This window comes from Ailuropoda melanoleuca, chromosome 2, assembly GCF_002007445.2.
Source record: "Ailuropoda melanoleuca isolate Jingjing chromosome 2, ASM200744v2, whole genome shotgun sequence".
Classification (NCBI taxonomy): Eukaryota; Metazoa; Chordata; class Mammalia; order Carnivora; family Ursidae; genus Ailuropoda; species Ailuropoda melanoleuca.
The window spans coordinates 130,905,674-130,931,497 of NC_048219.1; the positions used below are offsets into that span (position 1 = coordinate 130,905,674).

General features: G+C 35.4%; 1 protein-coding gene across 8 annotated transcripts in view; it reads left to right on the top strand.

Annotated features, from left to right (window-relative positions):
- TANK (TRAF family member associated NFKB activator) overlaps nt 1–25,824 on the top strand; it is a 91,419-nt gene that overhangs the window by 37,816 nt on the left and 27,779 nt on the right. For 4 of the 8 annotated variants that reach the window (XM_019805128.2, XM_019805126.2, XM_019805125.2 and 1 more), the window contains exons 3-4: nt 20,660–20,771; nt 21,858–21,976. In XM_019805128.2, the coding sequence (XP_019660687.1) occupies nt 20,660–20,771; nt 21,858–21,976 (231 nt within the window). Of the gene's footprint in view, nt 1–17,107; nt 17,213–17,887; nt 18,646–20,659; nt 20,772–21,857; nt 21,977–25,824 lie in introns of those variants that run through there. The other 4 variants (XM_034654622.1, XM_034654621.1, XM_034654620.1 and 1 more) reach the window with 4 other exon arrangements.

Below are 25,824 nucleotides of genomic sequence, written 5' to 3' on the forward strand. Positions count from 1 at the left end.
CGTATGATATATAGTTGGCCCTTGAACAACGCAGGGGGTTAGGGGTGCTGACCCCCCACATAGAGATCTGCATGTAACTTTTGATTCTCTAAAAACATAACTACTAATAGTCTGCTGTTGACTGGAAGCCTTAACAATAACATAAACAATTGATTAACACATATTTTGTATGTTATATGTATTATATACTGTATTCTTAGAACAAAATAAGCTAGAGAAAAGGCAATGTCATTAAGAAAAGTATAAGGAAGAAAAAATACATTTATATATAGTAATGTGCTGTATGTATTGGAAAAAAATCCACATATAAGTGACCCATGCTGTTCAAGGGTCAACTGTATGTATATTATACTTCAATGTAAAAAAAATAAATAAATGGCACTCATTTCAAGCAGGTCAACATGAGAACTTAAATTAAGCATTAGGGATGAATTAGGGAAGAGATTTAAGATTTATTTAGGAAATAGAATGGAAAGCAGGTGGCACCTGAACACAGGCCACTTCTGGATGTGATAACATAGATTCTAGGATGATACTCAGGTATCTGGAGTAGAAAACTAGATTGATGATGGTGCTGATGACTAAAAGGATCAGTAGAGAAGAATATACAGATTTATAGATGGGGAAATAAGATGCGTAATTAGGTTTTAGTTACCAGGTTTAGTTACCTGTGGGAGATGCAGGTGAAATTGTCCAGTGGATGGTTGCAAATATGGACTAGAAGCCTTTACTATAGCCTTGAATAAAATAGCATTTCCAGGGGCACCTGGGTGGCACAGTGGTTAAGCGTCTGCCTTTGGCTCAGGGTGTGATCCCTGCGTTATGGGATCGAGCCCCACGTCAGGCTTCTCCACTGGGAGCCTGCTTCTTCCTCTCCCACTCCCCCTGCTGTGTTCCCTCTGTCGCTGGCTGTCTCTATCTCTGTCAAATAAATAAATAAAATCTTTAAAAAAAAAATAGCATTTCCAGGTTCGAGTGTATAGAGCAAAGAAGTATTTGAAGGATAAGAGTGTGAGAGGAAGGAAATAAGGCCCACCTGTTTGTTATTGGAGTTTCAAAACTAGGTTAAAGAATTGACTATGAAAGAAGAGGAGAAACGCCTATTCCTCTGAGAACTGGAAGGAACAAGAAAAAAAATAGGTGTACACAAAGATAAGTTTGCAAATCAGAAATGGTGGTGGCAGGAACTTAGCAGGGTTATCATCTATCATTTATATGTGGAATCTAAAGAAGTCAAACCCTTAAAAACAGTAAAGTGGTAGTTAACAGGGGTTACAAGGTGGGGATAAGACTGATGATGTTTAAGGGTATAAACTTATAATGAGTAGTGAATAAGCTATAGAGGTCTAATGCACAGTATAATGAATATAGACAATAATATTGTACTATAATTATATACTGTGATAAATATTGCCACAAGGGCATATTACAACATGTAAATGTATCAAAGTAGTACACTGTACACCTTAAGCTTGCACAATGTTATGTGTCAAATTTATTCAATAAAAAAATAGGTTATTACATAAGAGACTTTTTTTTTTATGAAATACAAAGTGAAGTCATCTGAGTGAAATGATTTTAGGATATTCTGCGAATGGTAGTAAAGCATTGAAACAGCTTCAGTTAAGAAATGAGAGAAGAGGGGCGCCTGGGTGGCACAGCGGTTAAGCGTCTGCCTTCGGCTCAGGGCGTGATCCCGGCGTTGCGGGATAGCCCCACATCAGGCTCTTCTGCTGTGAGCCTGCTTCTTCCTCTCCCACTCCCTCTGCTTGTGTTCCCTCTCTCGCTGGCTGTCTCTATCTCTGTCAAATAAATAAATAAAATCTTAAAAAAAAAAAAAAAAAGAAATGAGAGAAGAAAAATGTTGCATACAACATTTACCATGAATTTGGTGGTATCAGTCCATGATTGTTGGTCATTTTCAGCAGCTTTCTTGGTACAGAAGTGGAATGAGCAGATGGCCAAATCCAGGATTAGCAGGGTTAGGAATAGAAGAATGGTTAGGTGGCTAGAAAGTGGGTGGTACAAAAGCAATTGAAATTGTGTGCTTTGAGATACAAACTAACATCAGGAAGAAGTTAATCTAGGAGTCTAATAGACTAAGAACAAAAAGAGGGTTTATATCTGAGATCTCCATGAAATGAGAGAACAGATACAGAAGGAGTAGAATGTGAGAGGTCTATTAGTAATAGACTATTACTAATGAGTTTTTGAATTGATGTTTAGGATCTTCTGTCTTCATAATGTGTCATGAAAGTGGGTAGCTGGAGTGGGATTGAGAAATTCAAGAAACTCAAAGCACTTCTCCTAAAGTGGTGACAAGATTAGGAGCATTTGGAGAGACTGTGTGAAAGGAAGAGCCAAGGGGCGCCTGGGCGGCTCTGATGGTTAAGCGTCTGCCTTCGGCTGGGGGTCATGATCCTCTGGGTCCTGGGATTGAATACCGCATTGGGCTCCCTGCTCAGTGGAGAGTTTGCTTCTCCCTCTCCCTGACCCTCCTCCCTGCTTGTGTGCTCTCTCTCTCAAATAAATAAATAAAATGTTAAAAAAAAAAAAAAAGAGCCAAAATGCTGTAGTGTGAGAGAATGGTATGTTGTAAGATAAACAGCTTTGAGGAAAGACTGGTATAATTGATTGCCTCGTGGATGGCCTTTTGCTTAAATTTAAAGGACTAATGGTTCAGAAGTAGCAATGATGAGGCAAGGTAGTGCTTATCTTTTGTTCTCCCACTTCCTATTCTATCCATTGCCCAACCCCTGTGGTTTGATGTAGACAGCTTCATATGAGGGGACTGCAGAGGCATCTGTATCCTCAGAAGACAATGTAATAATTCCCATTTTAAAGCAAGATATCAGTCTTTTTGAAATTCAGATTTATTGGCCATTACGTTCTCTATAGTATAATGAAATAGGAGTTCTGACGTGAAGCTTTATACTTTGATCTCATTCATTATGGTTTTTTTAATTAGCTTTTTTCTAAAACATTATTGCGAAAAGACCTGTATACTTTTGACATTTCTTGGGATTTTATTTTATGGAACATTTATTGTTTTTTGAATTATAGAATCAGATGTGCCAAGTGCACTAATTTGTTCCACTCTACTCCCAGAAATGAAATTGAACTTTGAAGTAAAACAATCTAGATATTCCTCATTTAGAATCTTTAGTAATAAGATGATATATATATGAGCGCTCAAACTCATAGTATGAAAATTAGAGCAAAGGCTCTGAGTAGTGATTTTGGTAAAGGAAATTATTACTTGATTTGATTTAGATATTTTGTGTTCAAATGTAAGAAGATTAGTCAGGGCAAGATGATCAGCAGGAGTTGAAGTATGGATCTTTAAGGTACCAGTTGGAAATACCAATTTGGGAATCATCTTCAGAGAGATATTTGGAGTGATAGGAGAAGGAAGTACCAATGGGAAGGAGAGCAGAGCAAGAGAAGAAGAGAAGCAAGAGGACAACCTTGGAGAAGCTTTGTGGCATTCTGATGGCAAAAAGGCTCCAAGGGCTTTGCTGTCTGTGAGCCTACCTGCCCTTCTTAACATTATGCTTATGCTTAGAAGAATTAGTCTATCAAGTGACATCAGCAAGATGGCAGACTAGGAAGTGGCAGGCCCTTGTTCAGATTGATTGAAATAATTTTATAGGAGCTCTGGAAATCAGTGATCTTCAGCAACCAAGCAGACACCTAGTCAAGAAAAAGCCATATTCAAAACTGTAGGAAATTTCATGGCATTTCTACTTGCCCTTGACCCACTCCCTGACCATAGTGGTGTGGTGCAGTTGGGAGGAAATAGCCCAAATTCCTGGTTCCCTCCTCAGGAAGGAAGGAGAAGGGTAGAACTTGTTTGAAATATCCTGACCTGTCTGTGGGCTATCCAAGGGACTGTTTTCTGTCTAACTTGACTTGGAGCTCAGAGTCGGGAATGGTAGCATAGTTTGGGTGTCAGGCTGGAAGCTGTGGAAGGCAGTGGTGGGCAGCATTAGCATGTGAAGAGAGACTGCAGTGGATATCTAAGTGTAAGAGATTGAAGGAAGAGGAATATAATAAACATCTACCCCACCTAAGAAGCTGGGGTAAGACTTTTTGAGAAGTTAACGTACTACAACCAGCCAGGAAAAATCAGAAACAAACAGAAACATACACACACTGGCCCAAGCAAGATACACACCAGAAAATACCTGGAAGACCGTAAGGCTTTACCCTGAGCTAATCTTAAGGCTAAAGGGCCTGCTAATTGGTAAAGATCTTTCACACCTGGCTGCAGAGACTGGGAGAGTTTATTCACATACCCCAGTTTTCAACAAATTACGAGGCCTACAAAGAAACAGGGAAATGTAGCCCTTTCAAAGAACATAATAAATTTCCAGAAACCATCCCTGATAAACATGCGTCAGACTTACTAGACAAAGACTTTAAAACACTATCATAACTATGCTCAAAAAGCTAAAGGAAAACAGACTCAAAGAAAGGAAATGAGGAAAGCAATAATATAAACAAAACGAGAATATTAACAATGAGATAATTGTTTTTAACAAGTGAAGCATTCTGGAGTTCAAAAATAAAATAAATGAATTGAAAATTTCACTAGAGGGGTTCGGGGGCAGACTTGAAGAGGCAGAAGAAAAAATCCATGAACTCAAAGATAGGTCATTTGAAATAATGGAGTCTGAGGAGCAAAATGATAAAAGAAGTAAGAAACGTCAGCAGAGCCTAAGAGATTTATGGGACACTATCAAGTGGAGCAATATACACATTATAGGAGAAGGTAAAGAGAGAGAAATTAAAGAAATAGGGAAAAAAAAAGATGTAGATTGTTTGAAGAAATAATAAATGATAACTTCCCAAATTTGGGAAACAATGTGGATATACAAATCCAAGAAGCTCAACAAATTCTATGTAGGATAAATCCAAAGAGCTCTCCATCAAACTACATTATAATCCAACTGTCAACAAAAACAAAAAGAGAATCTGGAAAGCAGCAAGAGAAAAGGAACTCATCATGTACAAAGGAGGCCCTATAAGACTGTCAGTGGATTTCTCAGCAGAAACCTTGCAGGCTAGAAGGCAACAGGATGATATTTTTAAGGTCTGTAGGAAAGAAACCTACTAACCAAGTATACTGTATATCTGGTAAAACTGTCCTTGAAATGAGGAAGAAATTCAGATTTTCCCAGACAAACAAAAGTGGAAAGAGTTCATTACCACTAGACCTGACCTAGAAGAAATGCTGAAGAGTATCCTTCAAGCTGAAATGAAAGGATGCTGGATAGTAACTTGAAGCCATGTGAAAATATAAAGTTCTCTGTAAAGGTAAATATATAGACAAATATAAAAACTGGTATTGTAATTTCGGTTTGAAACTCCACTTTTTATTTTCTACAGGATTTAAAAGACAGATGTATAGAAAAATTAATTTTATTTATTTATTTGAGAGAGAAAGAGAAAGAGCACAAGACAGGAGAAGGCCAGAGGGAGAAGGAGACTCCCTGCTGAGCAGGGAGCTCGTTGCGGGGCTCGATCCTGGGACTCTGGGATCATGACCTGATCTGAAGGCAGTCACTCAACCAACTGAGCCACCCAGGCGCCCAGTAAATATAGATTTACTTTAAATCCATATTAATGGATACACAATAAATAAAGATGTAATTTGTGCTATCAGTAACAAAGGGGGCGGAGCTATAAAGTTGGAGTGCATTATATGCAATCGAAGTTAGTTTGGTATCAATTTAGGATATTGTCATAACTTAAGGATGTTGTATGTAGTCTCAGTTGTAACCTCAAAGAAAATATCTACAGAATATACACAAAAGGAAAGGGGAAGAGAATCAAAATGTGTAAATGTGTCCCTACAAAAAATCAACTAAACAGACAAAACAGACTTTATATCAAATATTTTTGTAGAAGATAAAGAGGGGCATTACATAATGAAAAAATTATCAATTTGTCGAGAAGACATAGTAACTGTATATGCGCTAAATAGCAGAACTCCAAAATATATGATGCAAACATTGACAGTATTCAAAGAAGAAATGATAGCTCTACAACAACCATCAAAGACTTCAGTACCCTGGGGCACTTGGGTGGCTTAGTCAGTTGAGCATCTGACTCTAAGGTGCCGGCTCAGGTCTTGATCTCATGGTTGTAAGTGTGAGCCCTGTACTTAAAAAAAAAAAAAAAAAAAAGCCTTCAGTACCCTTTCAATAAGGGATAGAACAACCAGATTAGAAGATCAGTAAGGAAAATGAGGTCTTGAACAAATATTGTAGACCAGTTGGAACTAACAGACGTATATAGAATACCCCACTCAACAACAGCAGAATTCACATTTTTCTCAAGTTCATGTGGAACAGTATCCAGGACAGCCCATATGTTAGGCCATTAAAAATGACTTACTAAATGTTAAAAGATTGGTCTCATACAAAGTATCTTTTCTAATCACAATAGACTGAAACTAGAAATCAACAACAGAAGGAAAACTAGGAAACTAAAAATATGTAGAAATTAAATAACAGTCTTAAACAGCTAGTGGATCAAAGAAGAAATCACAAGGGAAATTAGAAAATATCTTGAGACAAATGAAAATGATAACACTGCATACTAAAACTTGTGGGATGCAGTGAAAACTCTGGGAGGTTTTTAACTGTAAATGCTTATATTAAAAAGAAGAAAGATCTCAAATCAATAACCTAACTTTACACCTTAGAAAACTAGATGAGGAAGTATAAACTAAACCTAAAGCTAGCAGAAAGAAGGAAGTAGAGATTAACAGTCATTAAAAAGTTCCCAACGAAGAATGCCTAATTCTTCGTGGTGAATTCTGCCAAACATTCAAAGAGGAATTACCACCAGTCCTTACTCATACTTTTCCAAAAATTGAACAGGATGGAACATTTCTTTTTTTTTTTTTTTAAAGATTTTATTTATTTATTTGACAGAGATAGAGACAGCCAGCGAGAGAGGGAACACAAGCAGGGGGAGTGGGAGAGGAAGAAGCAGGCTCATAGCGGAGGAGCCTGATGTGGGACTCGATCCCAGAACGCCAGGATCACGCCCTGAGCCAAAGGCAGACGCTTAACCACTGTTCCACCCAGGCGCCCCAGGATGGAACATTTCTTAATGCATTCTATGAGGCCATCATTACCCTCATACAAAAACCATACACAAGCGTTGCAAGAAAACTGCAGACTAATATTTTTTATGAATATTGATGCAAAAATTCACAACAAAATACTAGGAAACCAAATTCAACAGAATATTAAAAGGATTATAGACCTTGACTAAGGGAGATTTATTCCTGCAAAGCAAAATGGTGCAGCATACAGAATCAGTCAGTGGGATACACCACTTTAACAGAATGAAGAGGAGGAACACCACACAATAATTTCAATTGACACAGAAGAAGCAGTTGACAAAATTCAAACCCTTTTAAACCTTTTAAAAACACTCAGCAAACCAGGAATAGAAGGAAATATCTCAACATAATAAAGGCCATTTATGAAAACCCCACAACTAACATAATATTCCATAGTGAAAGACTGAAGGCTTTTCTTGTAAGATGGGAATGAGACAAGGATGCCCACTTACCACTTTTGTTCAAGATAGTACTGGAAATCCTATTGAGAGCAATTAGGCAAGAATAACAGTATCCAAATTAGAAAGTAAGAAGTAAAATGATCCCTGTTTGCAGATAATCTTATATGTAGAAAACCTTTTAAAGATCCCATCCAAAAACCCTGTTAGAACTAATAAATTCAGCAGAGTTGTAGGACACAAAATCAACACACAAAAGTAAGTAGCATTTCTATACATTAACATTAAACAATATGAAAAAAATTAAGAAAATTCCATTTGCAATATCATCAAAATAAGTAGTATACTTAGGAATAAACATACCCAAGTAGGTGACAGACTTACACACTGAAAATTACAAAACACTGCTGAAAAAAATAAAAAAGCCATCAACAAATGGTAGAAAATTCTGTGTTCATGGGTTGGATTTACCTTTCACCATGTACAAAAATTAACTCAAACCAGAACCTAAATGTAAGAGCTAATACTATAAAACTCTTAGAAGAAATCATAGGGAGAAAGTTTCTTGACATTGGATTTAGCAGTGATTTCTTAGATACGACACCAAAAGATTAGGCAACAAAAGAATAATTAGATAACTTGGACTTCATCAAAATTAAGGCAGCCAAGGAATGTGAGAAAATATTTGCAAATTATATATCTGATAAGGGATAGATATCTAGAATATATAAAGAAACTCCTACAGCTCCACAACAGCAACAAAACCTGAATAAAAAATAGGCAAAGGGTGCAAATAGACGTTCTCCAAAGAAGTTATACAAATGACCTGTAAGCACATGAAGTGATCCTCAGCATTATTAGCCATTGGGGAAATGCAGATCAAAACCACAATGAGATGCAAGTTCATACCCATTGTATTGGCAAAGATATGGAGAAGTTAGATTCTTGTACATTGCTGATGGAACTGTAAAATGGTATAGCCACTGTGGGAAATGTATAGTATTCCCTCAAAAAAATAAACGTAGGATTACTATATGACTCAGCCATTCCACTTCTGAGTATATACCCCAAAGAAGTGAAAGCAGGGACTTGAAGAAATATTTGTATATCCATGTTCATAGCAAGCTTATTTGTAATAGTCAGAAGATGGAAGCAACCCAAATGTCCATGGGTGGATAAATGGATAAACCAAATGCAGTATATACATAAAATGGAATTTATTCGGCCTTTAGGAGAAGGAAATTCTGACACGTAGTATAACATGGATGAACCTTGAGGATATTATGCTAAGTGAAATAAGCCAGTCACAAAAGGACGTATAGATGTATGATTCTTCTTATATGAGGTACCTAGAGTAGTCAGATCATAGAGACAGAAAGTGGTAGGGTGGTTCCTAGAGGCTGAGGGAAGGGAATGGAGAGTTAGTGTTTAAAAGGTACAGAGTTTCAGTTGAGGAGGTGAAAAAGTTCTGGAGATAGTTTGTGGTGATGATTACACAACATTGTGAGTATATTTAATGCCACAGAACTGGACACTTACGATTGGTTAAAATGGCAAATTTTATGTATATATTTTACCACAACTTTAAAAAAATCTGTTGCAAAAAAGAAAAGAATTGGTGTAACCTGGATTCTCTTACTAGCTATGTCTTATTGCTGTTCATCTGTTTGTACAAACTCACCAGCCTTTTACCACTTAGTTGTCCGTACTCCAGGCCAGTTCTTCTCTTAGTGTTTCTGTGGAAAAGTGCAATTTAAGACTCAATTTAAGACTCCTATTTAAGAAGTCAATGTGCTACATCCATTTAAGAGCATTCTGTCAAGCAAAGGCATCCCAAGTGTTACAAATTAATGAGGGAAACAAAGTCAAATAAGGGCAGGTAAGTGATTTTTAAAATATTACTGGCTGAAATTACAAAAGCAGCACATGCGTATTGAAAAAATGCAAGTAATTCAAGATACACCAAATATAAAGTGATTGTCTTCTCCCTTACTCCCAAGGGGTAAGCATTGTTAGTAATTTGTGAATCATATTTTTTTAAAAATAGAATGGTGCTAATCTGAAAAAGATTAAAATTTTTTAAGAATGTCTTTATCTTTGGGGGCGCCTGGGTGGCACAGCGGTTAAGCGTCTGCCTTCGGCTCAGGGCGTGATCCCGGTGTTCTGGGATCGAGCCCCATATCAGGCTCCCGCTATGAGCCTGCTTCTTCCTCTCCCACTCCCCCTGCTTGTGTTCCCTCTCTCGCTGGCTGTCTCTATCTCTGTCGAATAAATAAATAAAATCTTAAAAAAAAAAAAAAAAGAATGTCTTTATCTTTGGGGCACCTGGGGTGGCACAGTCAGTTAAGTGTCCAATTCTTAGTTCCAGCTCAGGTCATGATCTCAGGATCATGAGATCAAGCCCCACATCGGGCTTCGCGCTCAGCAGGGAATCTGCTTAAGACTCTCCCTCTCCTTCTGCTCTTCCCCACTTCCCCACTGTGCAGGAATGCACACGTGTATGCGCACGCTTTCTCTCTCTCTTTCAAATAAATACATTTTTAAAAATTGTCTTTATCTTCACCATCACCATCACTAAGATTTATCAAAGCTTATGTTTACCAAAGTGCTTTATACAGTCATCTGATTTAATCACCATACAGGTCTTGTGAGGAAGTATTATTTTCATTTTTCAGATAAGGAAAAGGAAGTGCAAGAGAGTTGAAATAACTTGCCCACAACCATGTATCTTATAAGTACTAACACAAGTAGAACTGTGATTTGAAAAAAATCTACCTGACCGTAAATATCATGGCTATAACTTCTTTGCCTAAAATCATCAATAGTCTTGCAGATTCATATATAATAGGGCTACCTCATTCCGCTTAATGGCTGACCATATCTCTTGTACTACCTCTTCCTTAAAACGTTTTTTTAACATTCCAGATAGCATGTTTGCTTTTTCTCATTTCTCCTTGAGTCCCTTAATCTCCTTTGTAGGTTTATTCTCTACCACCCTGCTGGTACATTTTAGTTTTTCAAGACTTTCTTCACTTCTTATTTTATGTTCTTATAAAGCTATCTCATCTTCTCCTGTAATTTCAGATACCTATAACAATGACTCCTTAATTTATCTCCCTACTCCAGATCTCCCCTCTGAGCTCTATACCCATATATATCTCATTGCTACTTGGAAGATGTTAAATTGAATCCCCAGACCTCCACTAATTTTTCCTCATCTGTATCATTTCAAAAGAGTAATGAGTTTTACTAACTGCTGTGGAGAATTATACCACCTTTTATTTATCCTAAATTACCTCACTTAAATTTCAAAGGATGATTCCTCATTTTATTACTAGCATCCTATTATTGGTCATCAAATATATTTACTTTCCCTGGCCCCTAAGTAGTTTTTCTCTTTTAGTTCAATACCAAATTTTCCATTGTTAATATCTAGGCACTCTTGGCCACCACGCCATTAAATTGTATTAGAATCTCTCATTTTAAGAACACATAACTATTTTGAGCTTTTCCTTCCAGAATAGCTTTTATTCTACTCCATACTAAAATGTCACATAACCCCAGATAATGCTGAGCCAGTTGCATCCTGTTCCTCATTCAGTCCTTAAACTTATATTACATCGTAAAACGGAAAGGAAACTTATCATTCATTGAATGAATATATTTTATAAGTTTCACATACTTTATGTGTAAATCCTCGTAGCCTGGCAAAGTAGACATAGTTAGCCCATTTTCAAATGAAAAAACTGAGACTCAGAAATAAGTTAATTTTTTTCAGCCAACATGGCAGAATGTATACTGAAACTAGGTTTATGTGAATCCACATTTGTTTTACTAACCTAGCTAAATCACAGCCCATTCCAGGTATTCCAACTGTTCTTCCCATTACTATGAATAACCTATCTGGGGTTCCTCTTTTCTTGGATGAATCCTTACTTTGTGATTTATACACCTCTTATGAAAAGAGACTGGAGTGTAATGCTTGTTATTAATTTTTCTTTCATTCATCCTACAGTTTATGACGTCCCAGGTACATAAAAAATGTAAGGGTTTCAAAGATAAGTAAGACATAGAGCATGCACTTAAAAGGTTCATAATCTGAAATCACTTATTCTATTTGTTGCCCTGTGTAAGCATTCATATGTACCCATGCTAAGAGGTCTTATGATTGCTCCAGAGTAGAGGAATGTTTTAATCACAGTAGCCCCTGACATGGACAGCTTTTAATGTGCTTACAGAATAAGAGAAGAAACTCTTACATAGGTCAGTGGCAGAGTTGTCTTGGTCCTTGAATTAGTTACGGTACAGGATAAACTATTGTTAACAAGAGACCAAGAAGTACTGTGCTTAAATAAGATAGAAGTTTATCCTCTCATGCAAGAGTCCAGAGGTGAGTAGGCAGGGATAGTAAGGCAGCTCTACCATCCTTAAAATATGGTTTCCCTCTCTGGAATCACAGTGGCAATTCTACTTGTTAACATTTCCCTGCCAGTGAGACCAGAGAGAAGCATGGAAGAGCAGATAGCTTTCTTTTAATAATGCAGTCCAAAATTTGTACAGGTCACTTCTGTTCACATCCTGTGAACAGAACTTAGACATATGGTCATATGGCTGTAAATATATCCTCAACTGGATGACCATGTGTCCAGGTAAAAGTCTGTATTACTGAAAGAAAAAACAAAAATATGTATGGGGGAATAATTAGCAGTCTTTGCCACATCTTTTGACTGACGAGGCTAAAGTTGCTGGAGAGTATCAAACATGACAAGAGTCCATAATGTGGACTTAAAATATTTTAATCAGTTTTATTACTTATACCAAGTTGTTTCTTGTACATTTCTGCCACTGTTCTGTGGAAGAAACCAAGTATACTTAATAAAGACTTTAATATCCTCTTTTGCTTCTTTGACCATCTTTTCAAGAGAAGAATCAGGAATAAAATAATTAAAACATTTTGAAATTTTAAAATGATTGCCATTTAAAATCAGATTACCATATTCATAAATGAATTAAGTTTCAGAAAACTTCCTACAGCTGATCTCCTGCTTTTCCCAAGATCTTTGTATTATGTAAAAAGAAAATATAAATCTCCTTTGTTAAAAAGAGAAATCTGGAGGGATGCCTGGGTGGCTCAGTCAGTTATGCAGTCGACTCTTGATTTCAGCTCAGGTCATGATCTCAGGGTCCTGGGATCAAGCCCTGCATCAGGCTCTGCACTCAGTGTGGAGTCTGCTAGAGATTCTCTCTCTCCCTCTCCCTCTGCTCCTCCCTCCACTCATGCTCTTTCTCTCTCTGAAAATAAATAAATAAAATCTTATTTTTTTAATTTTGAAAAGAGAGAAATGTGGAATAAAACATATTTGTCTCTTCTTGCCAGTTTTTGGTTAAAAGTGAAAAATCAACAATATCTTATATACAAAGGTAGAAATCTCTTAATTATAAGATAGTTCAGGTGCTTACAAAGAAAATTTCCTTTCTTTGTACTGCTAAGAAAAGTGAAGGATACAGAATATTTAGACCCATCCCATTTGCTAAAAGCCTTAACTGACTAAATAATGAATCTAAGATGAAATCCTCAAATAAGACTAAATTTGACCATGCACTGTCTTTTTGTCATAAATTATAGATCCAAACATTTTTTTTTAAGATTTTATTTATTTGAGGGAGAGTGAGCGAGGGAGAGAGAGAGCACGAGTCAGGGTAAGGGGAGAAGCAGACTATCCCACTGAGCAGGGAGCCCCATGCGGGGCCTAATCCCAGGACCCTGGGATCATGGCCTGAGCCAAAGGCAGACACTTAACCAACTGAGCCACCCAAGCACCCCAGATCCAAACATTTTTCTGACAACAAATGTTAAGCCATTAAGGATCGTGTTGTCACATTGCTTTATCCTTGAGTTAGTCTTGACCCATCTGAAATGTAAAGTGTCAGGCTTATGTTACTTCTAAAAGCTTGTAGAATATTTTCTAGGATTGTATGAAGGCATAAAATATCTTTATTATAGGTACTACTTTATTTAATAATGCCCTTACTTTCAATTAAGATGTGAATGGCTTCATTGTTTACCACTCTTCTTTTTTCCTTTCTTTGTCCCCAAAATCTCTGTGTAAAGTGTCCATGGTAGTGGAGCAGTTGATGCTTGTTTTTTTCTACAGAAGCTACTGGTATTAGAATAAAGGTGCTTCTGGCCATTTCTGATCGAAGTTTTATTTCTTCTATCGTACATTGTCAATACTTGGCCATAGACTCTTTTTCTACCTATCAAAATTTAAAATATTTGTATCCTTTGTTCCAGATTTTTATTTCTAGAAATATGTCCTATCAAAACTTTTAGACAGGTATGCTAAGATACAAATTCAAGGATCTGTTAATAATTGGGAGAGTTTAAATTATAATGTTCATTCAAAGATATTGTGAGCACCTGCTCAGTATATTGTATCAGGAACTGTTCTAAGTATTGGGTCCACAGTGATAGGCATACATGCTCCCTGCTTCATGGAATGGTGGTACATCTAGTAAAGCAGAGACTAGTCAAGTAATCTCATAAATGTAAATTTTCAAAGTCTAGTAAGTGTTAGGAAGAAAAGTAAACTGCTATTGGAACATCTGTTAGGGACTTTACCTAATCTAGGAGGTCAGAGAAGATAGTCTTTATGAAGTAATTTTTGAAAGGGCACAGTCGGGGTACTCTCCAAGTATAAGGACCTATGTTATAAAGACTCATTGGCCTAAAAGAATTGAAAGTATAAGGGAAATGTACAATGAGAAGAATCGGGGGCAAGACTGTGTAGGGTCTTTAGAGGCCATATTGAGGATTTTTGGTTCTGTATTTTGAAAACAGTAGGAAACCAAGATATTAAGATATTTATGGGTGAAGGGTGGAAGGACTGAATGGATGTTATGATTACATATGCATTTTGCAAAACACAATGACTACAGTTTAGAGAATGGATCGGCTGATACATTTAGGGGAGAGCAGTGAGGTTATTGCAGTAGATAATTAAGGTTGTGATGGCTTGAATGGTGATGGCTACATTAGAGATAAAAAAAAGTGGATAGATTTGAGAGATTCAAGATTAAAACTGACGCTTGATAACGGATTGACTGTAGAACAAGTAGATATCAAGGATTGTTACAGGTTTCTGGATAGATAGTGGCTATCTGGATGGATGGATGGATGGATGTCTGGTAGATAGATAGATAGATGTGCCATAGATAGATAGATAGGGGTGCCATATACAGAGAGGGAGTCCAAAGGACCTGATTTTGCAGGGAGCTGGGGTGGGAGGAGGGAGAAAGAGAAGTTGGAGGGAGGAGATCATCAATTCTGAATATGTAAAAGTTGAAATGCTTTCCCAACAGCACTTGGCCACATAAATCTAGAGGAGAGACCTAGAAACCTCAGGGGAGAGGTCTGGGCTAGAAGGAAAAATTTGAGAGTCTAGTGTATAACCTGCCACTTCAGATGAGATTGTTAAGGAGAGAGTATATAGCAAAAAGACAATCTTGGTAGAACTGGATATACTTACACGATATGCCACAGTGGTTATTTAAGGGCTTGGGCTTTGGCAGTCAGGCAAACCTGAATTCAAATCCCAGGTCCACTGCCTACTGAGAGACTTTGGGCAGGTTATTTTGTACCTCTTTGTGTCTTCAATTTTCTCACCTGTAAAGTGTGGAAAATAATCTACTCAGAAGATTAAAGGACTAAAATGAAATAAAATAGAGCTCTCCAATTTTGGTACATAGTAAGTATTCAGTGAAATGATCATATGATGATAATGTATTGTTGAAAATTTTGGTTACAGAATAGTTCACAGTTTTTAAAAAGTAAGATACATATATATGTGCACAGAAGTTCTGAAAGGGTACATACCAAAGTGTCAGTAGTTAACTCTGGAGGAATGGAAGTCACAGTAGAGGAAAAGACTTATTTTTTACCTTGTGCATATGTGGGGTTTTGTTGTGGTAGTGATGGTAGACATTTTGTTGTGTTTTTTTTTTTTTGCATTTTCTTAACAAATGTGCTACTTTTGTGATTTTTAACAGCCATTAATTGTTACTTAATCATTTTCGACTATTTTTTCTCTTTGCAAACTTTGAACAACCAGGGTTTTTAGGGGTTTTTTTACTTGATAGAATGTTTTTGATTCAATGGAGGTACTACACTGCTTTCTCAAAAAGAAACTTCTGAGTCCTGGGTTACAATGAACTAGAAGAAGGACTGAGAAAACTGGCTTAGAGCATGGGGAAGTTGTGTGGTAAGTCTGGTGACACATATTATCCATGTTTAGTGGCTATCAGGGCTTTAGTTAATGGATGCATACACTAGATGCTATGGTAACAGATATTATAGAGATACCTTGCTCATTATTAAAGGAAAGGAACTAACATTTGCAAAAAGCTTATTATGTACCAGATAACTTACACACACCATTTCCTTCAGTCCTTCAGGCAGATACCGTTTTCATTTCAGAAAGAAAGAAAACAAAGCTCAAAGAGACTAATAAATAAATTAATCAGAACCAAAACACAAGATCATAAAATAAAAATAGTTTGTCATTCTTTACCATTTGGCATACTGAGAAATTGGTGGCAGCACTGTCACTAAATAGTGGATAATCAAATTGATAACCTCATCTGTCGAACTGCAGGTCTAGGTAAGTCTTGATGGGGCCAGGGTGGGGGGGAATAGCAGGGCTTGTAACCTAGTTATAAGAAAATGTAGCAGAGAATGGTTGAAGAATAAACTGTGTAAACCAGGATCTCTAAGTTGCTAATCCTAGAAATCTCTTTTTTTTAAACTTAAAATTGAAGTTGATATTTAGTTTACCCAGAGTTTCAAGATAAGGTAGTTTGTGATCGAAGTGTTGTATATTGGGACAGTTATTATTTAATTTTCTTACTTCCATGAACTGTGGAGTTTCCTTATTGAGAGCATTTGTGGTAGCCTTCTATAAAGCTTTTGTTCTCTTTGTTAATCTTGGAACAGTCTGAAAGGTTTTTAAATTGAGATTCTTTTTTAACCCATTCAGTTTATTTAATTCCTATTGTCTTTATACCTGGAGGAAAACAATGGTATTTTTCAGAGTATTGAGATTAAATCTTGAGGTTGAAAAGAGACAATGTTTGACCTTTTGCAAGTATCATTGATGACGAAGGGCACTTGAACTTTTATTCCCGCATCTAGGAAAGAAGTGCTTTGGAAAATATGAAAAATGACAGTTTTCAGTGTCAGCAGTAGGAAAAAAAATTCAATTTATAGAACTCTTTTAATATTTATGAAACCCATGAAAACTTGAGCAGCTGTATATCCAAAATTATAGAGAATATGCTGCCGTAGTTTTGAAGATGAATTGAAATTTTCCCTGGATAAAGGGACAGTTCTAAAGATAAGCTTTCTGCTTTGTTTATGACCAGGGAAGGACATGTATGGACAACCATTTTTAATAAATTTAAAATGTGTAGTATATTGATCAGCATTGTTTTAAGTTTTACTTTTGAACACTAAGAAAGAATACAGAGTACATTATGGCACAAGTACCTAAGTACCTGTTTACCTTTTTAGATGCTGGTAGACCACTTGTTTTGCTAGTCTTTGGAATTGGAAGGAGTGTCAAATACACAGAAGCCAGAGTCATCTTGGCCAGATGGTGTTTGATACAGATGGATGGTTAGTTGTCATGCAGATCTCCTAGTTGGTAACTTGTTGCTGCCATCTGACTCAAAGAATCATTCACACACACTGGCTGTCAAAAGCATCTTCTCTTCTGTCTGTTTTAGCTGTCATGTCTGTGCTCTGTACAGAAGTGTTGACAAGACATTGCTGTTGTACATTTTCAATGTGGTTGTTAGTGGTTTTTCTGTTTTGTGGGGTCTTTGATGGGGCTGGAATGTACTTGATTTGTAATTGTATTGTTTTTTTTTTTTAAATACTGTGACAGTATAACAATTATCTGACCTTTTAAAAGAACTTTTCAGGTTGTAAGTTTATTCAGATCTGTTCAATGAACAAAAGCATTTAATAAAAAGAAAAAAATGTACTGTTTCAGTTTCCAAATATAACAAATAAATTTAATTCTACTGGTTATTTCCCAATTTGATACAGTATCTTCTCTGGACTTTCCCTCTCATAGCCTTGTGGTCAAAATCTTTCTATTATTCTCTGAATATGTATTTTCTTTTCTTGAATTAGTACCCTTTTTTGCTGATGGTATAAAAAAAAAGGAAAAAGATCTTTAGATATTGCCTTTTTTTTTTTTTTAAGATTTTATTTATTTATTTGACAGAGATAGAGACAGCCAGCGAGAGAGGGAACACAAGCAGGGAGTGGGAGAGGAAGAAGCAGGCTCACAGCAGAGGAGCCTGACGTGGGGCTCGATCCCATAACGCCGGGATCACGCCCTGAGCCGAAGGCAGACGCTTAACCGCTGCGCCACCCAGGCACCCCTGCCTATCTTTTGTACCCATCTTCTCAAACTTAATTTCCTTTTGTCTTATTCACCTACTGACCTGTCTCCATTTTTCCTGTTTCCCTTATAAAATATAAGCAAAGCCTTTTCTCCATTCTTTCAGGTAACTTCTGAGGTCATGTCTATTTCTCTGATACTTAGTTAACAACTTAAAGTCTGTTTATTCCACTAATATTTACTGAGCATCTCAAAATTGGCCAGCCACTCTGCTATACTCTAGAGATACCAGAAGAAAATAAGCCTCTGCCCTTGAAGAGGTCATAGTCTAAAGCAAAATCAGAAGTATAATTAGAATACTATAATTGCTATAATGTAAGTATGTGGAAAAAGCAGTAAGAAAACAAGGACCATTGCTGTTCTTTTTCCCCTACTGTACTTCCGGAATATGAGTTTTTAAGTTATTACAGAGTTTGCTGGCGTTTATAAAGTACTTTATTAAGTAGTTTAAGAAATAGTTCAAAACTTCAACTTGAAATTTTTCCCAGCCAATGAGTACATTTTCAGCATTATTCATTTACTATAATATTTTATATGTAGGTGTGTTCAAGCCAGAGACTAAAAGATGAATATTACCTGGCAGAGCCTTCTGAGTTGGTTCCAAAAGAAAATACAAGTCCCTTGGTTTTTCATGAAGGTGGGAAAAAATATATATAGTAGAAGGAGAGTGAGCCGAGGTTTGAGTAACTTACACATTTTTTCTGGGCCTATCTCTAATTGCTAAGTTTTTTGTCCTGGTTACTTAATGTCTGGATAGTAGAATATTTTTACCTATCGAAATGTGAAAGAATGGGCAATTATTGCTCAGTGTTTATGAAGAGCTTTGAGTTCTTTGGAGAACATTGTAAATACACAGAAGTAGATAGTGAAGAAGTAACATCAGCATGTTTGCTGATTCCTCAGCCTGGTAATTCTGTGTAGCCCAGGTAAATTTAAGCTATTATAGAATTTGCTACAAACCTCTAAATCCTTCTTTCAGTCAACCTACTCACTCTAGGGGTTTGGATATAAATTTATGTAGGAATAAGATGTCTTGGTCTGAGAGGCATGGCCCTAGTGTTTAAGGTTTAGTTCTGAGACTCATAACCATAGGTCATATGGTCCAATTGGACTCACAACGTACATTCTTCTATTTATAATAATAAAATTAGGCTTCTTTTTTTTTTTTTAACTTGGATTCCTTATTTCCTTTTTTTTCATCAGTGATGTACTAAGTATCTCCTATGTATAAATTACTTTGCAGAATTCTATGGGCGTATCAAGTTATATAACACTACTCTCAGGCAACATGCAAAGATAACAAACCAGTTGAGTTACTTATCAGCTCTGTCAGTTATTCTTGTTTGAAATGTATTACTTATAAAATTTCACCCTTTATTTGGGAAAATGTGGTATTTTGCTTTAATTTCCTAAGCTAATTTATTTTGGGAATCTAGGAACAGCTGTGTAACTTATAAAGAACTTTAAGCGTATTGGTCTCTGAAAATAATAATTTCACTGATTTTTAATTATGATAAAAATTCAATTCAAAATCAAATTTTTTTTTAAGGTTTTATTTATTTGAGAGAGAGAGCGAGCACAAGCACAAGCAGAGGGAGCAGCAGAGGGTAGACGAGAAACAGGCTCCCTGCTGCGCTGGGAGCCTGATGCAGGGCTCCATCCCAGGACCCTGGGATCATGACCTGAGCTGAAGGCAGATACTTAACCAACTGAGCCACCCAGGCATCCCTCAAAATCAAATATTTAGTATCTGCTGAAGGACATTCTGAGATTATTAAGACCCTATTTTACATTCAGGGAATTTATGATTTACTCCTTTATTGTTCTTTATTGATAAAGAGTTCTCTATTATTTGTTGATAATATATTTTTAAGACTGCATACTAATTTGGTAATTGTAATGCAACATTTTCATATTTGCTTAAAGGTTTGTTAACATCTGTTATTCTCTAATACAAACTGCTATCTTCTTTCATTGCTTAATTCTCACAGTCATTGCAATAAAATAGCAAGATGAATGGACTAAAAATATAAGGGAAATTATGATATTTAAGATACCCAGTAAGGATTCTGGATATTCTCTTGACTTCTTAAAATTTAATCTGAGAAAAGAAGTTTCTGATAATATAATTTTATAATTTGTACTTGCTGCTTTGTTTTCATTACAGTTTTAGTATGCTCCTTCCTTTGTGGTTTTATACTCTAAATACAAATTCAAAACTGCTTATTTAAAAGATTGGAAATCTTAACATTTTTTAAGTTAAATCTTAACATTTTTTAAGTTAGTAGGTATTTTTATAGAATAATATAGCATCCATTTTGTTATTCATGCTCTTTTGTTGTCATTAGGGACTGAATTCTAAATTACAATTTTTATCCTAACTGAAGGACCAAGAAACCATACATTGAACTATTAACTGAAATTTCTTTAATTAAGATGATTTTTTAAATTTTACAGTGTTTTAAATCAGTGATGTTTACAATGATTATTAATACGCTATTGGAGCCAGTTTTTAGTTCAGAAATAACATGTTCAATACCTGGGAAATGGCAGCAGGGCAACTCATATCTATATGTAATTAATTATTAATGGACAGTAAATGTATGTACATATCTGTCAGTGAATATCAGGCTAACTGGTTTTTATGTCAGCAGACTGAGAACTATGAGCAGATAATACGTGAGCAACAGGAACAGCTGTCACTTCAACAAACTATTATTGACAAGCTAAAATCACAGTTATTTCTTGTGAATTCCAGTCAAGGTATGTTCATATTAATTTTTTATGCATTTCTTGAACCTCTTGGAGAAAAGAAAGGTGGAAATCAAATTTTTCTTTTATATTTCTTCATTGTTTCTCAGTAGTTCTGGTATTTTAGTAACTGTGGTACAGTTACATATTTTTATTTAAGAAATGGATACTTGCAGGGTATGGGGAAATGAACATTCACATATACTATATTGTAGAACTCTAAGTTGATGAAACTTCCTAGAAGACAATTCACCTTAAATAGCAAAAACTTTTTTTAAATGTCTGTGCCTTTTAAATGAAAATTTCAAGTCCTTAAAAATACGTCATAAGAAAATATTTATTCAGGAGCTCAAAGACATGTATGCCAAGGTTGCTTATCACAATGTAATGTCTAATAATGAAAAATTAGAAATAAAGAAGTGTTCAACAGTTAAATTAGTCATTCATATAACGAACAGCTATGTAGCCAAGAAAAAGTGATAATAGATGTTAACTTACTAACATGAGACATTCATAATATTTAAAAAATGAACTAAGCAGGATAAAAATATATATATAATTTTATTTTATGTGTGCAAAAAGGGATTCTTGTTTGAATTTATATGTATAGAAAAAGAAAAACTGTGATAAAATATAAACCAAAATGTTAACAGGAATAATTCACAGGTCATAAAAATTGTGGGGAGCTTTTATTTATTTATTTTTGGCATATCTGCATTTTCTAATTTTGCTAGAATAAGTATGGAGTAGTTAGGCAAATAATTATCTTAAACAAGGGATACATACCTGGAAAATATGGCTTATTAAAAGTTTAATTGCTATTGTTGATATGAAGTTGCAAAGAGCTTCTGGTTTTCTAAATTCTACATATTTTTTACACCACTTATTTTGGGAGTGGGAGTTTTGTGTATTTAGTGGGAATGAAAAAAATCTAAATGGGAAAATTTTAATTGTCAAAGTAATTATTATCTAAAGAATTTTTGAAGCTCATAGTTTAAAATCTCTTTAAAATTAGGGTTTCTGGTTTGTTTTTATTTTTCCAGGTGGTACCAAAAACAGGGGTTCTCTACTTACATCCAAGAGGTTTTTGTCTTGCAGATAACAGTTTTGGCTATTTTCCCCTGCTTGAAGACAGTGAAGCAAGGAAGAATAATTTGACTCTTGATCAGCCACATGATAAAGTAAAATCAGGAATACCAAGAGAAAAACAATTAAAGGTAGACTGCACTGCTGGTTTATTCCCTAAAGGAAATAAGAAATGAGAAATCAGGTTCCACAGACTTCCTGAATTATTCAGTCAGTATTCTATGAAATATGGGTGGGCAGGAACAGGGGAGAGGGTGGACAAGATTCTTTTCAGTCCTGCCATTGCTTCTGCAAAAAGCAACATTCAAATGCCAATACATAACACATCTTCCTTGTTTTATTTTCCTGAGGTAGATCCACCATTGGAATTTAAACAAATTCTATTTATACACAAACAAATGACTTCCATGTTTTTAAGTAGAAGCACTGTTTCCAAGTAATATAAAGGCTTATTAGGTTTGTTTCGTGTTTCCTGGTATTCTCTTTCTATATCGCAGGCATTTAACAAAGAAATAAAACATTTAACTGAGGTAGATGGTAAGGCACAGATGATTCTGGGTTAAAAAACAACACTCCGTTTTTTTCTTCAATTGCCTGGGCTTAATTTTTTAAAATACCTACCTCACCAGTTTAAGCAGAAGGAAACAATGTAAAGGGAACATTCTGTATCTGCAAGGAGACATATATGAGAATGTTCAAGCTACATAGCTTAGAAACAACTTAAACATCCATCAGTAGCAGAATGGCACACCTTTACATGAAACACTTTAGAAAAATTAAAATTAACTGAATATTTATGTATTAGTATACCTAGATTTCAGAAACTGTTGAATAAAAAGTGGAAATTACAAAATGATAAAATGGGAATAATTTATGTAAATTTTTAAAAATATAAAATATTATGACATTGTTTATGAAAACACAAGTATGTAATAAAAGTATAAAAACATGGAAGGGAAGTTACCCAGCTCCTTTAGAAAACCGATCACCTCTATGATTGGAGATAGAAGAGTCTGTGATTCTGGGAAGGGAATAAAGAGGGCTTCAATTGTATCCACAAGTTTTTTTTTTTTTTTTTTTTTTTTTTTTTTTTTTTAAAAAAAANTTTTTAAAGAAAAGAGCTGAAGCAAAATATTAACACTTGTTAAATCAAGGTAGTGGATATATACGTGCATATTGGTCTCCATGTTTTTGTGAGTCATTGAAATGTTATGTTTAAAAGGGAATTTTTTTTAATGAGTTAGGTTTTAATAGGATGAAACAGCTTTTAAATAAAATAAGATCTCCCAGTAAATGAGGACTCTTAACATGCACAAGACCAATTAAGTCAAGAATGCTGTATTTATTTCTTTTCTTCTAGATAAGGTAGAAGATTTTAGCTTTGTGTGCCAAGGTTATTCAGTTACCAATCCCATAACTAAGACTACCTAAACTTATTTTCATTTAACAGCAAATATGAGAAATCCAATTTAGAAACATTTCTATATATAAAGATTTTAGAATGGGAAGTTCTCTAAAGTATCTTCCATTTCATTTTTTTAAAATCATTCTTGTTTTTTTATTTGGATCATTCATCTCTTCACCCCCACTGCAATTTCCATTTGTCTGAAAATGCTGATAAATACAAGAAACCCTGGCACTGGAATATGTTTAGGATTATTCTGTAAAAGACAAAATTCAGAAACAGTGATTCTGACTTCTGAAATACAGTTTTGTGATTGGATCTATTATAGTATATTATAAAATAATTGAACTACTCTATAATGGTGACTTATAAATTTAGTGCTTAAGTAAACTATACATTCCACTTTCTTGTTTCAGGGACTTCTAACTATTATTTACCATTAATTTTTATTCAAAATTCCCATATTGCAGTTATAACATTTCTTTGAAGATTATTATCAGTTCAAAATATAGAGAAGGTATTTTTGAAGAGATTAGTCTTGGTTTGAACAAATGGGATGGTGTAAAAGACTCTTAGATATGTTGGTAATTTCGTTTATTTTATATTTGGATAATTTGTCATTGTTTATGAAAGTTGTAGAGTTTATTTTTCAGTCAGTAAGTGTTCAGTGGGAACCTTCAACAGAATTCTTTTTTAAATTACATTTGTTTTAGTTTTATAAGATGTCTTTTGTTCATAAAATATATGTCTGGATACCTGGGCTAACGTTAAATGTAAGTAACAGAAATTATGTCAGAGATGGCTTATTTCTGAAGAATTAACAATGTTGCATCAGTTGTGACTTTAATTTGTAGACAGACAACAGAGGGAAAAATATAAAGCTCCAAGTAAGAAATAAATCTAAATTCAATGAGTCCTCTTAATGATCTTTACTAGTAGGGGAAACGTTTATCTGACAGCCACATATTTAATACCTTGAATAGCTCATCCACTCAGTCTTCTTATACTGTAACCATTTAATAAAAATAAAAATTAGTCTCTTGTATTTCAGCTTTCTCATCTTTCTTTATATATCCAGAGCCAAAGTGTTAATGAGCACTAAATATATAACAGATTAAAAAGAAGAGTAAATATATTCTAAAAGAATGAATAAATTGGGTTTATTGAATATTTGAGAGCTGGCTGTATATTGTAAAAAGTTAGGCTTCATTTAGAAAAATACTGCCTAATTAAATAATTGAAATTAAAATCTTTTCAATTGGCATATATGTTGTTCTATACATATTGAGTCATAATTAAATTTACTTTTAGTTAATACAAGGAAAATCCGTTCCTAAAGAACTTCGATTTTGGATCTATCAGGGTTTTTTCAAAATGAAAAAATATTGGTTATCAGTTGCAATTTTGTAAAAGTACGCATCTACGTGTAAAAACTGCAAGGCATGATGTAGAAATGACTAAGATAATGGTACAGTTCATTTTTTTCTGTTTTCAATATACTTTTATATTATTAGTCTTCTTAAAAACTAAATGATTTCTAGAAATCACATTCCTAGTCATTTGGCCTGGCCTCTATAATGAATTACTAAGTTAATAGAAATGCTTTGAACCAATAACACAAAGAAGCTACTAACCACCCACAGTCCTTTCCTTCAGTTTGGTGTGTGATTTGAGGATTTGTTTTCTTTAGACTATGTATTTTGTTTAAGATTTGGTTAGGATATTTGACAGGGGAAAGACCCATTGACATGCCAAATGCCAACCTCGAGTCCCTTGGAAAATGAGACAAAGAGTGGAGGAAAGGGGTATATTGAGAGGAAAGAAGCTCTTTTAGAAAATTTTACTTGAGAAACATGAAATTTATAGTTCAGCCTCTGTTCATGGTATTCCTACACAGAGCATGCAGGAGTCCTTTAAGTCAAGGGGCGCCTGGGTGGCTCAGTCAGTTAAGCATCCGGCTCTTGATATTGGCTCAGGTCATGATCTCAAGGTTGTGAGATCAAGCCCTGAATCAGGCTCCAAACTCAGCAGGGAGTCTGATTGAGATTATCTCTCCCTCTCCCTGTGCCTCTCCCCACTGTCCACCCCCCATGTGCATGTACATGCATGCTCTCTCTAAAAATAAATCTTAAAAAAAAAAAAAAGACATCAGAGCTTGTATAATTGGATGACTCTTAGTACTCTGCTTATAGTTTAGAGGCATTAGGGAAAAAGTACTCAGTTTAATGGAAAACCTGAGATTCACTTCTTTTTTTTTACTGGCAGGGCAGGGGGAGCAAAGGGAAAGAGAGAACGTCAAGCAGGCTCCATGCTCAGTGCGGAGCCCGACACAGGGCTCAATCCCACACCCTGAGGTCACAACCCTAGCCGAAATCAAGGGTTGGACGCTTATCCAGGCTGAGCCACCCAGCCTCCCCTGAGTTGCACTTCTTGTACACCACCATAGTTTGCACAGTCTTTCTTGATGAGATATTATTTTGGCAAACGGGTCATTGCATCATCCATCATACAATAAAGTGCCCCAAATTTTACCCCCAAACTTAACAGCTTAAAACAAATATTTATTATCTCAGT